We start from the raw sequence: 14856 nt of genomic DNA on the forward strand, positions 1-14856 counted from the left end.
ATACAAGCAAAGAGATAAACGGGAGAGAGAGGGATGCGTGCAGCGGTCGAGGCTAACATCTGCTTGTAAAGAAAACACACTCACATGCAAACAACGGATTCTCCAGAACACCTTAAACTGCTCCAGCAGCTCGAAAGCCTCTGGGGAGACGGAAGTGAACACGAGGGGGGGGGGGGGGGGGGGGCAAGGAGGGGCGGGGGGGCTATCTGTGCATTCTGGGGCTAGCATGCCGGAAATAAACACAAGCTTCTGTAGTCTGGCTGCTGAAGGTGGGTGGCGGTGGTGATGGTGGTGGGGGGGCACAGAAGGAGAGGAAGAGTGGGAGCAGCAGCTGTCACAAGCCTCCACACCAGCTCCACTCGACTGCGTGTGTGTGTGTGTGTGTGTGTGTGGCCATGAGCACACATGAGCCATGTCTATAAATGCTCGTATGTATAAATACAAGGAAGCCTCACACCTACAGAGGAGCATTTAGCGTACAATATGGCGAGTGATGGCACAAGACAGCCTCCGTCAGTGGAAGTGAGAGCACATGTGATGGAGATCCAGAAGGAATGTATTGCACTTAAAATAGCCGCTGCAGCCGGGTTTATTTATGGAACTGTTTCAGGTGAACAAGCTGCATTCATCTGCTGCAGAGTGTGTGAGCAGACTGCAGGAGAGCGCCACACAGCATGTCACCAAGCAGCAGAGAGAGTGACCTCGACGGCAACAACCTCCAACCAAATGTAGCCAAACTGAACCTGCGTGAGCACGCCGCGCACGCCGCATTACACACATCTCAAAGTGAACCATCGCACCAGGAAGTTCTCTCCTTTAGGAGGGGATCGTTCCATTTCATCTCAACGGTCAGTCTGTGTGTGTGTGTGTGTGTGTGTGTGTGTGTGTGTGTGTGTGTGTGCTCCTCACCTGTGCAGCTGGATCTTAAGCGTGACCACGTGGTAGACGTCCTGCAGCATGTCAGCCACTGTAGCGTCCGGTGCGTCTGTCACGTAGGACAGCGGGACAGGGTTCCACTTCCCCACCTGAATCATCCCTGGAAGAGAAAAGTCCTTTTACTGTCTGAGCTCGATGGAAGGAGTCAGAGCTGTGTGTGTGTGTGTGTGTGTGTGTGTGTGTGTGTGTGTTCAACATACTGAAGTGTGTGTTCGCTCTAAAACCAATAAGACATGATGAATAAAGCCACATGTAGCCTGCTCATCACACACTGTGGAGACATAAACAGCCGTCACATTCTCTCTCTCTCTCTCTCTCTCTCTCTCGCCCTAAAATCCCAACCACCAAGCAGCAACATCTCTCCTGAGACTGATTTAAAAAAGATGCAGCCCACACAGCAGGAAGTCAGCTTATAGGAGAGGAGTGTGTGTGTGTGTGTGTGTGTGTGTGTGTGTGTGTGTGTGTGCGTGTGTGTGTGTGTGCGTGTGTGTGATGGACAGGCTATAATAAAAGAGCATACTAAGAGGCACCTTGAAACAGCCACCCTCGGCCTGCGTGCGCTCAAGTGCAATTAGTAGACTCTTTCCTCCACCTGCCCCTCCCACCCACTGACTCACTGAGGCTAAGTGTGTATAAATATATACATTATGAGTGTGTGTGTGTGTGTGTGTGTGTGTGTGTGTGTGTGTGTGTGTGTGTGTGTGTGTGTGTGTATGCATGCTCATATTCACAGTACGAGTATGAGCATATAAACATGTTGTGTATAAGACTGTACATTAAGCCTCTGTGTGGGAATGTGTGTGTGTGTGTGTGTGTGTGTGTGTGTGTGTGTGTGTGTGTGTGTGTGACCTCTGGGAGAATTGAGCATCTCCTGTCTGGGATCAGTGTCAGGATGCGTTACTGCGGCTTCAGATCTGCTGGCGGTCGGCTATTATGGTCAAAAAGTGTGTGTGTGTGTGTGTGTGTGCGTGTGTGTGTGTGCGTGTGTGTGTGTGTGCGTGTGTGTGTGTGTGTGTGTGTGTGTGTAGCTTGTCAGAAAAGGCTGTACAGGAGACATTAATGAGCATTAGAGAGATAAAACAAGAGGGCAGAGAGGGGATAGATGATGATGATGATGATGATGATGATGATGACATCAGCAGGTCAGGTTACCTTTGGCCTGGGCGGCCGAGCTGTGCGAGTAGCCGAGCGACAGCAGAGCCATCTCGATGAGCTGGTTGAAGAGCATGTCCTTGCGCACCAGGACGAACTCGGCGTGCTCCTCCTTGCTGTCGAAGTCCATGGGGTTCTCGTAGTGCTCGACCACGCAGAAGACGGGCAGCATGTTGCCTGAGGACACAGAGACCACGCTCACCGTCAAGCACTTCCTGTTCGGCGATGATCGGGAGGTTTGAGCGCGAGGCGGGTCACGAGCGAGCGGTTGGGTGGAAGTTCAGTTGTGACCACACAAAGACATGCGTCATCTTTTTATTGGGCCGTTTCTACCTGAACCAAACGGTCACATGACCACCATCAGACACTCTCCGTCTGCTGCACCGTTTGGAGTTCAGCTTGTTAATTAGTTTTTGTCTCGTCCTCGCCGTCATGTCACAGCTTCTTCAAAACGTTGAGTCCTAGTTTACACTCAGACTTCCTTTAGTTCAGCTCTACAGTTCAGATAAGAACAGCGTTTCGTTGCATCGGCTCGTTGTATTTACATCGGGTGAGGAGATATGCAGATGTAAAGAAGCATAATACACTGCACGTGTTTCTGATGGATGTTGTGTTGTCTTGTTTTGGGGGGTTTGAAGGTCTTTCTTTATTGTGTTTAAAAGTCTTCTGACCCGAGGGAGGAAGCTGTGACAGAGTCCAGCAGCGTGCACAGTCCTCTGCTCAGACAGCAGCTTCAGAGCTGCTTTAGCTTCAAAATATAACATTTTACTCTAAGAGTGTTTCAGTTTTTAGAATCGAGAAGAAGCTGAACAAATCCTCAACATTTACACGTCAACTTTTTTTCTTCTTTTTCAGGGTTTTCTGGGCGCACGTCAGTCTCAGCTTCCTGTCAAAAACTCTTCACTGAGAGGCCGGTGCAAGTTTCACATCGACGAGGGAGACTAAAAAACACTCAAACGTGTTGAAGAGGCCGGCTTTGTTTGCGGGCCTGTTGCTGGACTGTCTCACTTCGTTCTTCTACGTTTACTGGTTTTTACACGATTCTCATTCGTACTTTTTTTTTTCCAATCCCAGGCATTCCAGAAGATGCACAAAGCTCTGGCAAAACAATCAATAAGCCGACAGATGCCAGGGAATGTGCTGAAAGAGCTGCTTTCCTCCTGCCCTGATTTTAATAGATAAAGATCTAACAATAAAGACTGCTGTGTAGGTTCATTTGGGGGATCAATACTGGCTTTGTTTCCAGGGCGCCCAGAGAGGGCTGTGCTAAATATTGTTTCGGGCTCGGACACAATGCCCACTGTGGGCCCTCTCAGCGAAGCCTCCGCGGCGGCCCGCCCGCCTCGCCTCGCCTCTCCTCTCCTCTGCTTCACGCTTTGCCCAGGAAGAGGCTTAAAGAATGAAAGGAGGGAGAGGGGGGGGGGGAGCAGGCCTGGAAGAGCAGAACGTCGCAGGAGGCCGAGGAGGAGCGGAGATGATGGAGGTGAAAAATTAGGTTCTCTCAGCTGGAGCGCCGACGCGGAGATAAAAAGAGCGAATAAGAGAAACGGCCCATCTGAGGACACTCACACAGCCACATTCCAGGAGTTCCTGAGTCCCCGTTGCCCCGAAGACGACCAAAGCAGCCAAACAAACAAACAAGACCGACCCTCGCTGCCAAGCACTATTACAACTCCAAACCTGCCGCTTTCATTTCTGAATAAAAAAAAACACACACTCATAAAAAAAAAAAAAAAAAAAAAAGTGTGTTTTGGATAGCTTTGCCTGCCGTGTTTCTCAGCAGATGACAAGCAGTGATATTAAAACTCTATGTCATCATCTGAAGGCAGAGGCTCCTTTAAACAGGAACGGCTCTTAAAGGACAGAAAAGTTTCTCTGGGTAAACAAACGTGTGGAGCAGGAGGGCTGCGGCTCGCTGTGCTCCGCTATGAGCTGCTGTCTGTGTGTGTGTGTGTGTGTGTGTGTGTGTGTGTGTGTGTGTGTGTGTGTGTGTGTGTGTGTGTGTGTGTAAAGAGATGCCTAAAGATGCATTGTAAAAAGGTTTCAGAGAGTAGGCAGGGGGTGCTGACGGTGGGTGGAAGGTGCTGTGTTTGTGTGTGTGTGTGTGTGTGTGTGTGTGTGTGTGTGTGTGTGTGTGTGTGTGTGTGGGTGGGGGGGGCTTTTTAAACTCCATTTAAATTGCTTTCATTTAATTTACATGTTGTTTTTGTTTTCTGTGACTTGTGCTCAGAGTTGTTCCTTTCATGGTTTCATGCAGCTCCATTATCACAGGTTCATTAGATGACTGAATGTGACTCAAATTCACTCAAATAATCCAGGTAATAATCATCATCACATAAACTCAACATGATCACTCCTCTGAGCTGTTCGAAACTTACATCTGCTAAAGTTTTCTGTCACCTGAGACGAAGAGGAGCGGCGGAGCGGCGTGTTTGTTTTTGTTTGTTTGGTAATCGACTAACAAATCCTCGTCTGCTCTTTTCAGCAAAATCACAAAAAGAGATTTTCCAAAGGTTCTTATTTGAAATGCAGAAAAAAAGGTTTTTCATTTTAAGAGAAACAATCAATCAAACAACAACGTCGAGACACTTTGTGTTGATAGATATAAAACACACACACACACACACACACACTCCTCTTACCCCTCTTGTGGCAGGTCTTCAGCAGGTGGCCCGTGGGCTTGTAAGGGACCCCGGCGAGTTTGGCTCCGGTGCTGCCCAGTCTGCTCCGGCCCAGCGGGCTGCCGTTCTGCTCCAGCCGGGGCAGCTTGGCCGGAGGGGCCTTGGCCTCGGCCATGCTGCTGACCAGCTCAGAGTTCTCCTTGGCCAAACACGCCTCGCTGAGATGTTCCATCATTCTCAGCACCTCTGCTCACTATCACCTGGAGACACACACACACACACACACACACACACACACACGGATTCAGCTGTGTGAAAGGCGATAGGAGGGGAACTGACGTGTGAGAACGTGAATTTTAATAGAGCAAGAAGAGAAAATGTGTCGCTGAAACCTCCGAGAACAAAACGGCAATAACTGTCGATGCACTTCAGTTCCATCAACGCAGAGCGCGCTGACGTTTCCGTGCCGCTCTGATGTTCCTGTTTTTCGAGGCCATGCATTATGTATGGGTGTCCCGCTCGGCGTTCCCCTGCGAGAAGGGGCCAAACAAGCTCCGGTTTTTAGTGCAAACGCGTTCATTTGCTCGGAGATTCCACCTCGATGAACGCCGCCGAGTTAGAGGGACGAGCTGCTGCTGCGGCGACGGACGGTGCACGCACGCACGCAGAGTCACTCGGTGTGTTTTCACACTCGTGACGCAGGGAAGGAAAAGGTGAAGGCGTCAGTTTGTTTTTTTCAGTGAGTGACAAACACACACCACCCTGCGTACATGAACGTACAGGTATGAACTTTTATTTTTGGGACTCTCAGGCATGTGCACAGAAATATTCACGTTGAGCGGTGGGTGGAATAAGACAGCGTTGTAAAAGTTGCTGACTCATGAAGAAAGGCAGAGAAAAAAAAAAAAAAGTTAGGAGGGAAAAGAAGAGAGAGAAATAGAGAGGAAGGACCGGTGGAGCCTCGACCACAGCTTTAACCACAGGTGCCTGACTGACTGACAGCCTGACCAGGATTATTTAGGTAGGCTAATATTTGAACTCCCTGGGTAAACTTTGAAATATGATCAATCAGAAAAATAAGTTGTGTTGATTTTTTAAAATCTGCAAGAAGGAAAGTTAGGATGGCTGACTCTGCATGCACGCTGAGCTGATGAACATGAAGAAGAATGCTGATTGTCAAAGAGTGAAAAGGGGCAAAATCATCCACCCCCACGCAAAAGATCATGACCCCCCCCCCCATTCATAACATGCAATGAGGCAACTAATTCCCCACAAAAAGGGGAGGAAAGGAAGGGAGGGATCCAGACCCGGATCCAGGTCAGGATTTTTAAATGACCCTTAAAAACACAAGATACAGGAGCAATAGTTCAAATGGACACATTAAGGTGTGTGTGTGTGTGGGGGGGGGGGGGGGGATAAGTTGAGAGACAGACCAACCTGAAACGCAGCACTTGAGCAGTGGAGAGCATATAACACCGGCTGGAAAACGCGTCTTCTTCAAGTTTGGCCAGGGTAAAAAAAAAAAAAAAAAAAAAAAAAAAAAAAAAAGGAAACACGAAGGAAACAACTCTTGCTTCCCAGTTCCCTCTCTTCTTCTTCTTATCTCTCTCTCTCTCTCTCTCTCTCGGTCTCTGTTTACGTATGCATGACAGCAAATTTCTTTCAAATCTAAAAATCTAAATCAGTGTTGACTGAGACTCTTCCTCCTGCTCCTCTTCGCGGAGGTCTGACCGGCGCAGCGACAAAACAAGAGCCCGGGTCTGTGCGCGAGACGACGAGCTCGAGACGGACCGTGATAGGCGAACATTGGTAAGCGCTTATCTGTGTGTGTGTGTGTCTGTGTTTATGTATGTGTGTGTGTGTGTGTGTCCGTTAGCTAATTCCGTCCAACCGGAGGAAAAAGACGGTAACCGTGGGAACCTGCGACATTTAGCGTGTAAGTGAACGCGACTTCAGCGGTAGTTCGCTCCACAACATCCGAGCAGACAGGCAGGGAGGCGGGCGGGCGGTACAGTCAGCCGTCGCCGGTGTACAAAAAGCAGAACACACAGGACTCAGTTGGAACGGTTCGACCCTCCGTTGTGTATGTTCACGAAGGGGGACGTAGCGTGCATGCACGAGGAGAAAAAAAACAGCCCAGCAGCGTCCGACTACCGGCAGAGCCTGACTGCACTGTAAGAATAATAATAATAATAATAGTAACCGACAGGGTAAGGTCTTGCAGTCGCGTTGGTTGGCTGGCGATGTGGAGACGATATGCGCACAGTCGGAATAAAACAAGCAGGAGGAAGGGGGTCAAAAAGTGGCGTTTACTTTCCGACGTCGCGGATCGAAGCAGACTCGCTGTGGATGCGTTCAAGAGAGAGAGCTGCCTGCCTGCGATAGTAAAGAGGAGGAGGTGTCCTGCTGGTCCGGACGGAGCTCCTCTTTCTTTCTTTTCTATCTATCTCCCCTCTCCGTCTCTCCCCCTCTCACTCCGTCTCTCCCTCTCTCTGTCCCCATTAAATTATTAGTTGTATTGACTCATCACTCCCCGCTCCTCCTCTCCTCTCCTCCTCCTCCTCTCTCTCTCTCTCCTCGCTGCTGCTGCTGCTGCTGCTGCTTCCCCTCTCCCTCTCTCCTCTTCATTTCAAATGGCGAGGAAGAACAGGGGGGTAAAATAAAAAAAAATAAGATACAAAAAGATGAATCGGAGGGGGTAGAGTGTGTGCGTGAGAGAGTAGAGGGGGGAGAGAAATAATCCCCCCTTTATAAATAAAGAACTACATGATTCCTCCGCGTGTCAGGCCGGAAAAGTCCTGACAGGAGACAAATAAAGTGGAGAAAGTGTTCACACACATACACACACATACACATACACACACACACACACACACACACACACACACACACACACGTATGCATGCGCGCACACATGCACACCCGCGCGCACATGCACACAACAGACATGAACGGTGGTGCGATTTCCGGCTGTGCGCGCAGGAATTTTTAATCAGCTTGATTAGAGTGAGGCGGTCCTGCATTTATTACCGGATACACACACAGATGTTCACGCGCACATAACCGCACGCGCATTCATTTATGATTCTTTATTTTTATTATTATTGACTTCTGCCCAAGAAGTTGATTTACTTGACTTTTTTTTTTTTTTTCTTATCAAAAAAAAATGTGAACTACTCAACCTCCACTCTTTTATTGTTAAACATAAATATCAAAACAACTAAATATTGCATATAAAAACTGATCATTGGCATGTATCGGATCTATTTTTGTAGTTTGCTTTTAATCAACATTTTAGTCACAAAAATCCAGCAGATTAATAATCCATAAGAATTTAAAAAAACTAGCATGCATGATTTCCAGTTTACTCCCCATTCATTCTTCGACAGAATATTACACACAAACTAAATATTTATACATTTAAGGAAGTATTTTCTCCACATGTTAAACTCTTGATCGGCCACACTTTGTATTTAAATGACGTTTTTATGATGGCTGACAGGTGAAAGTTTCTGTTGTTCTGCATGTTAAAGGTGCTACATCATCACTGTCTGCATGGTTGGGGTTTGTTTTCAGATATGTCAGTCTCAAGTTCACCTCAGGCATTGTTATAAAGCAATAAATAGACTCATATGTATTCTGCAAACAAAACAATAATTACATATCGAAGTGGTTTACCTCTTCACTGTCATATTGATCCCATTAATGTCATAGAAATACAATATGCTGCAAAAAATTATAAAAAAAAAAAGCTAAATTAGTTTTTTGTTATCTTCCATAATGTTTTACCTCGGCGGCAGATCTCACTGTGTGATGTCAAACTGGATTAAACCGAAATATTAGACGAGCTAATCTCTGTTGATACTGTCAACAAAACCCTGAACTGTCAGTGCGGAGGAGGAAGAGCTGAGAGGACGCGGGGAAGGAACGCAAGAATGTTTGGAGGATGGAGAGCGACACACAATCTCTGCAAACAATGACAAGCTGGGAGGTTTTTTTTTCCTCAAGTCGCTGTGTGTGTGTGTGTGTGTGTGTGTGTGTGTGTGTGAGCTATTGTTATTATTTAGTAATTATTTCATAAACCTTCGCTCTGCCAGAGGAGCTTTGTGGCTCCAGAGCAAACTGTGAAAATATCAGACGATCTAATCTCTGTTGATATTGTCAATAAAGGTCTGATATGGTGTCTGTAGCTAACCTTAAGGTGGCTTCATAATAACTTCACTTTGACTTCAGCAGCTGCAGCGGCCCGGACGAACGCCCTGTGAACACTGTGCTGCAGCTGAGCGCTCCATCTTTAGGTCCTCATGTGGGCAGAGGGGTGAGAATGTGAGCTCGAGAGCACCGTCGAGACCTTTACACACGATTTCAATATAGTCGACAACATCTATTTTAATCCTAAAAACAGAAAGAACGCATGAGAAGGGCCTCAGAACTATTTAAAGGAAAGTGACTGAGCAGGTAAAGGTGGAGCAGGTTTTTATGATCTGTTATTAAATTCTCTGGAGTGAGTAAAGAAAAGTCAGAACTTCTATTCAAACATTTTAGTCGTTTTAGGAGGGAAGAAAAGAAACCGGTAAAGTTGGGTTTTTTTTTGTGCCTCATTTTGACCCGACTCGTCAGGATAAAATCAAACCAAAATGATCTTTAGCGAGTCCATCCTGGTTGTAGGCGACCAAAAACAGGAAACCAACGTAAACAGGAAGTGAGTATATACGCCTATCCCGGCAGCGAAGCGGCAGAGGTTGAGAGGGCGAGCTCGCGGGTCAGGTGCGTGTGAAACGCTACAACACTACGTGCTCTCTAATAAAGCTTCGCAGGGCTCATAAACTCCGTCTTTGTGCAGTGACGGTAAAGTGGCCTCACACAAAGCTGTTGTTTCATAAACAATGCAACGCCACAGACGAGAGCCTCTCGGCTTAGCTACAGGAACCGCATTCAGCTTCACTGAAGGTGCTTACACCTTGAGGGGGGGTGGGGGGGGGGGGGGGGAGGGAGACGACAGGAGTCTGAAACGGATCAAAGGAGGAGAACGTGACGATGTGTACAGAAACGGTTAACCCACTCATCCAGTCCCTGCTTATGAAACCCAATCATTGTCGCGCCCGCTCTTATGAGGTCAAAAGTTCTTCTATTTGTGAAGACGCTCGTGTCCAAGGAGGCTGCGTTCACCGCAGAAGGCCGGCGGAAAAAAAAAAAAAAAAAAGCAGCCTGAAATTAACCTTCAGACCTGACGTGTTAACACCCAGCTAGCGATGCACGCTGCACTGCGGGGGCGGATGTGTGTTCGTCTTAAAAGGGGTCTCAAGTCTGTGGTCTTGAAACAGGAAATGTAAGAGTTGTCGGAACATCTAGTACAAGACCCTCCGACGTGTGACTTCACAAACACAAAGTCAGAGTGAGCCATTCTTCTGTCTGCACTGGACGCACAAACACAGCGCTAATTACCCTCTGAGTGTGACTCCAGTGTGAGATAAGATCACAGCGATGTCACAGAACACACACAGGTACAACTCACAATTACACAAATATTCAAATTCAACCTCGAGCTGAACAAATAGGAGCAACGAAGAGGATGAATTAGGATTGTGTTAAATTGAATAATGATATTAAGGTCTCCAGATGGATGATCAGATCTTTAGGTTCCATCATGTAGTCATGTGAATCGCACAAAAAGGCTGCAGCCCTCGCCTCCTCCTCCCCCTTCCTCCCCCTTCCTCCCCCTCCTCTCGCTTCTTTGCATCACCTCTACCTGCACGGCAGCGCAACATCCTCCGTGGTAACATGTTTTCCACGTAAACATGTTTAACACAATGTTCCTGATTCTCTCTCGTTTTGTTTTTTTTCCCCCTCTCTTTCCCTTTGGCTTAGCTTAGCAGCATTCGGGAAAAAAAAAACAAAAAAAAAAACAGGAGCGACGGTGAAAGCGAGCCATTGTCGGCAAATGTTCCTTTCTATCTGGCATGACGCAAGCAGCCGCAGTCATTTCCACTGTGATTGTCGGGCACCATCAGAGAGCATCGATAACCCCTGCCAGGCCTTGGCACCGCCAACAGGTGCCGGCACTGCCAGCGAGGTTGGCACCGACGTGTCTGTGAAAACCCTCTGACATCCAGAAGGGCACAGATTTGCACTGAATGCACCACTGAATCAACACTGCTGATTATCAATTAACATATACCGTTTTGTATCGCACAGAATAGAGGAGGAAAAATGGGTTTTGAAACACAGAAAGCCTGTTTAAAAATACTAGCCGTGTGCCGTGCTAATCACGTGCTGAATGCAGATTTAGCTCTGTTCAAGGTGGGTTTTTACAAGGCTGTGCGGCTTTGTGTCGGGGAGATACAGTACGCGGCGAGCTGTGCACCGACACAAGTGGAATTGTTCAGGGGAAGATTTTGTGCCTGTTGGCTGCATTTGTAAAGAAAAACATGCAAAATGACATGAGGAACACGACGGACTGGAAGCTCCGATCACAACAAAGGACACCTCGTATTTCAAATGTCAGGAGTCAGAGCATTACACCGCAGATACGTGTCATCTTTTCCGCGTGCATCACCACAGGTACTGTATGTTTGCACCATAACACGCTCATCTACACGAGCCCGTCCTCGGCCTGCCACTTTTCAAACCACTACTCGTGTCTCTGCAGGATTAAATATCGTGGTGGGTTTTTTTTTTTTTTTTAAAAGGCACTAATAATCGACGCACAATGACGGAAACGTTGAAAAGAAAAGATGTAATTGGTGGCTCAACGTCTGAAAGCGTCTTCATTGAGTGTGTCAGACGGATCCGGCAGCGTCACTCACAGTACGTAGGTGTTGTGATGTCTTCATGCTCGCCACTCGTGACGCTTCTAATAGGCATTAATACGATTATTTGGATTACTAATACAAATGAGTCTGAGCATGCGGCAGTCTGAGAGGAAAATCACAGACAGCACGGGGATCAGAGCTGTCACCGGGTCGACTTTGAGCTCTTTCTCTAAGTGTCTACCAACATAGATACGCACACGTACACATAATGGCATTATTAGGAGGAGAAAAAAAAAGGATTTAATAATCTGACGGGGGGGGGGGGGGGGGGGGGACGCATCACAACATGTGTGGGTGCACAGATGCAACCAGAACAGACAACCTGTCATGTGGAGAGGAGAGAAAAAGAGAGAGAAGGTGGTGTACAGTCGACGGCGTTTCAGACTGACGAGCTGCAAACATAAACAGTCATTCATGCACCGATTTCATTTCTGACTTGTGAATGGATGTGCAGAGAAGGGAGGTCATTGGGTTTAAACAGAGAGTTTGTGGGTCATGATGGTGGTTTATAGAGTTTAGGCCAAAAAAAAAAAAAAAAAATCCTTTTTTCCTGCAGTGCGACTCGTCATGTTTTTTGTCTTTTAGGGAAAGCGTTCCTTTCTTTGTTCGGTGACACTTTTCTTCTTCCTGCACAGCTTCACCTCTGCTGCTCTCATCACCGCTCCCTCATAAGTCACCTGAGGACGGTGAGAAACAAAGCGTCGGCGCTTGTTACGAGGTGAGCGCGGATCCACTCGAATCTTCCATAATGAACATATCTGACAAATGGAATTAGCTCTGTGGTTTCCATTAGCCTCTCAAACAGCCAGCGTGCCTTTCAATTACCGCTGAAATAAGGTGTTTCTTACATTTTCATACGTCCACGTTACGGTGTAGGAGGAGAGGAGGGGGGGTTAATGAACTGAGAGGCCTAATTGTTTTATAATCTGGTGAAGTGGACAGAAATAGAAGCGGGCCGAGCGGTCTCAGGCCCGGGTCTGCTGGCAGGAAGGCCCCGACGCCAGCTCTGTGCTCGGACCGCTCTGCTTCCTGAGTTCACGCCTCGTCCTCACGTTGTAACCCCTCCGCTCTCGACTTGACACCCACCCTTTAGATCAGCCGTGTTGCACTGTACTCATGAGAACGCCCACGTAGGTGCTGCGCGCCTCCCACAGCGGCCGTGCTCACGAGGCCCAGAATCAGGGACCCTGGTTTCAACAGCAGCCGAAACGACCAGCAGGCCAGGTCAGCTCAGGTCTGAAATGTGTGTCTCACCCCCCCACACACACCCCTCCACACACACACACACACACACACTTCCTCCTCTTGTCTTGTCTCGTCTTTATTAAATTATAAAACCAATCAGTCACTGAACAATCGGCCACAACGGGCGCAGAGCGGCTTCTCAAAGGAATGACTTCTCTGCCCCTGCCTGCCCGCTGAACGCCTGTTATCACAAGACCGAATAAATAAACTCACATTTTTGCCTCGTGGTTGCAAGAAATACACAATTAATAGAGCGAGACAGACAGGAGTGTTAGTGTGTAAAAAGAGAGAGAGAGAGAGAGAGAGGATGGAAATGAGGAGGGACAGTCTGGCCGGGGTGAGAAAGGTCGCCGCGTCCTGCCCGGTTTCCCCCCTGAACCTGAGGAGAGGCTGCGAAGGGCGCAGCAGCCGGGGCCTTGTGGGGAGTTCTCGGGAGTGTTAAAGAAATGAAGGCAGGTGATGGGAGGGTGTTACTCGCCCCAGCGTGCGAGAAAGTGGGCGCTCGGCTGAGATGAAAGGAGAGATGGGGATGCGAGCATGCGGGGAGAAACTCGCCTCGTAATATGGAGGCTTAAGCAGAAGTATTGAAGGAGAGGTGCAGACTTAAGGATGCCGTTTCTTTATCTACATATTTTTCTTTGCATATTTAATCCCTTGTCAAAGGATACATCATCCATCCACTGAGGAACAAAACATTTGATAAGACAAGGGTGTGTGAGAGAGAGAGAGAGAGGGAGAATCAGTATCTGTTGAAATTGTTTCATTGGAGTATGTGGGTGGGTATTAACAACCTGATCTTAGCGGATGCGCTTTCCTCTAAATCGCTTCTTTCTTTTTTTTTTCTCTGAACAAAGCATCCAGAAAAACCTACACAGATTGGATAAAGACAAGCATCGGAATAAAAACACAATGAGGGTTTTTTTTTTTTTTTTTTTTTTTTTGATTCCTTTTCCTCTGAAGAAATTTATGAAAAATATAAACATATGTTGAGACGTGTAATAATGTGATTTGGATTGTGACAAACTTAGACGTATGTGCTTTCTTAAATGATATTTGCCATGGTAGCATGACGCGCGCTAAATAACAAGAGCAACAACAGAAAATCGAACATTGGAGGGATGTCATTTTGTAAAAGCGTGACAAAACCGACATGACGGACTTTAGGGGGGGGGTTTTTGTTGTTGTTTTTTTTTTTCCTCCCGGCGAGGACACGCCAACCCATCCAGGCGAAGGGGGCTGATTGTCAAGACCCGGAAAAAAAAAAAAAAACACAATATGACGCTTTTATCACTAAGCCGAGGAATCTGGATCAACAGTATGCAAAACATATGCCAGAATAAATGCAGTCCAACATGCTGGGACAACATAACCCCCCCCCCCCCCCTTCTCCTTTTTTCATACAGAACTTTCCAGATAATGACAAAATGAGCTGTAACTCTCGAGTCACACACTAAGCACTCACCCAGGGTGGTATGTCTGAAACCGTCTGAGGAAGACGAGGGGGGGGGTTCTTACATTTTTGAGCCCAGGAATGCAGCCGTCCCTATTAACAAACCAACCGCTTCTTTTTTTTTTTTTTTTTCTCCAAACTAGTCGCAACATGTTATTAAGAAAAAACGCTGGGAATCATTGTTATCTTTCTCCTCTATTAGCAATCATAACAGAGCTATTTCATACAGAGCAGGGATGGAGGATGTGTGTGTGTGTGTGTGTGTGTGTGTGTGTGTGTGTGTGTGTGTGTGGAATCCCCAAAGAGCCACACATTAAAAAACGAGACAGGCCTCTTATTTACTGGCGACAGTCTAATAAATACATTTGCTGGCAGCTAAACAGGTATTTACTGTGCTCCCTACCACAGGTATAATTTCACTGTTTGCTGAGCTGTTATTTTGCTGCAGCGATAATTATCGAGGTGGTAAAGGGAAGACGATTAATGGTTTTAGACGAGATATCAGTCTCAGCAGAGTGAAGCAACGACCTCAACTCTGAAATATCTGCACACACACACACACACACACACACACACACATGAGCAGAACGATTTTAAAAGAGATGTGAAATAAAAGCTTCTTTATAGTTTCTACGTCTTT

General features: G+C 47.2%; 1 protein-coding gene across 1 annotated transcript in view; it reads right to left on the reverse strand.

Annotated features, from left to right (window-relative positions):
- Positions 1-14856, reverse strand: part of satb1b (SATB homeobox 1b) — a 52453-nt gene that overhangs the window by 34089 nt on the left and 3508 nt on the right. Inside the window, exons 2-4 of the mRNA XM_079343994.1 lie at positions 4731-4969; positions 2089-2265; positions 910-1036 (exon numbers count right to left, since the gene is read on the reverse strand). Of these exons, the coding sequence (XP_079200120.1) occupies positions 910-1036; positions 2089-2265; positions 4731-4944 (518 nt within the window). The 5' untranslated portion in view covers positions 4945-4969. The remainder of the gene's footprint in view (positions 1-909; positions 1037-2088; positions 2266-4730; positions 4970-14856) is intronic.

This window comes from Symphodus melops (assembly GCF_947650265.1).
Source record: "Symphodus melops genome assembly, chromosome: 5".
NCBI classification, from domain to species: Eukaryota; Metazoa; Chordata; class Actinopteri; order Labriformes; family Labridae; genus Symphodus; species Symphodus melops.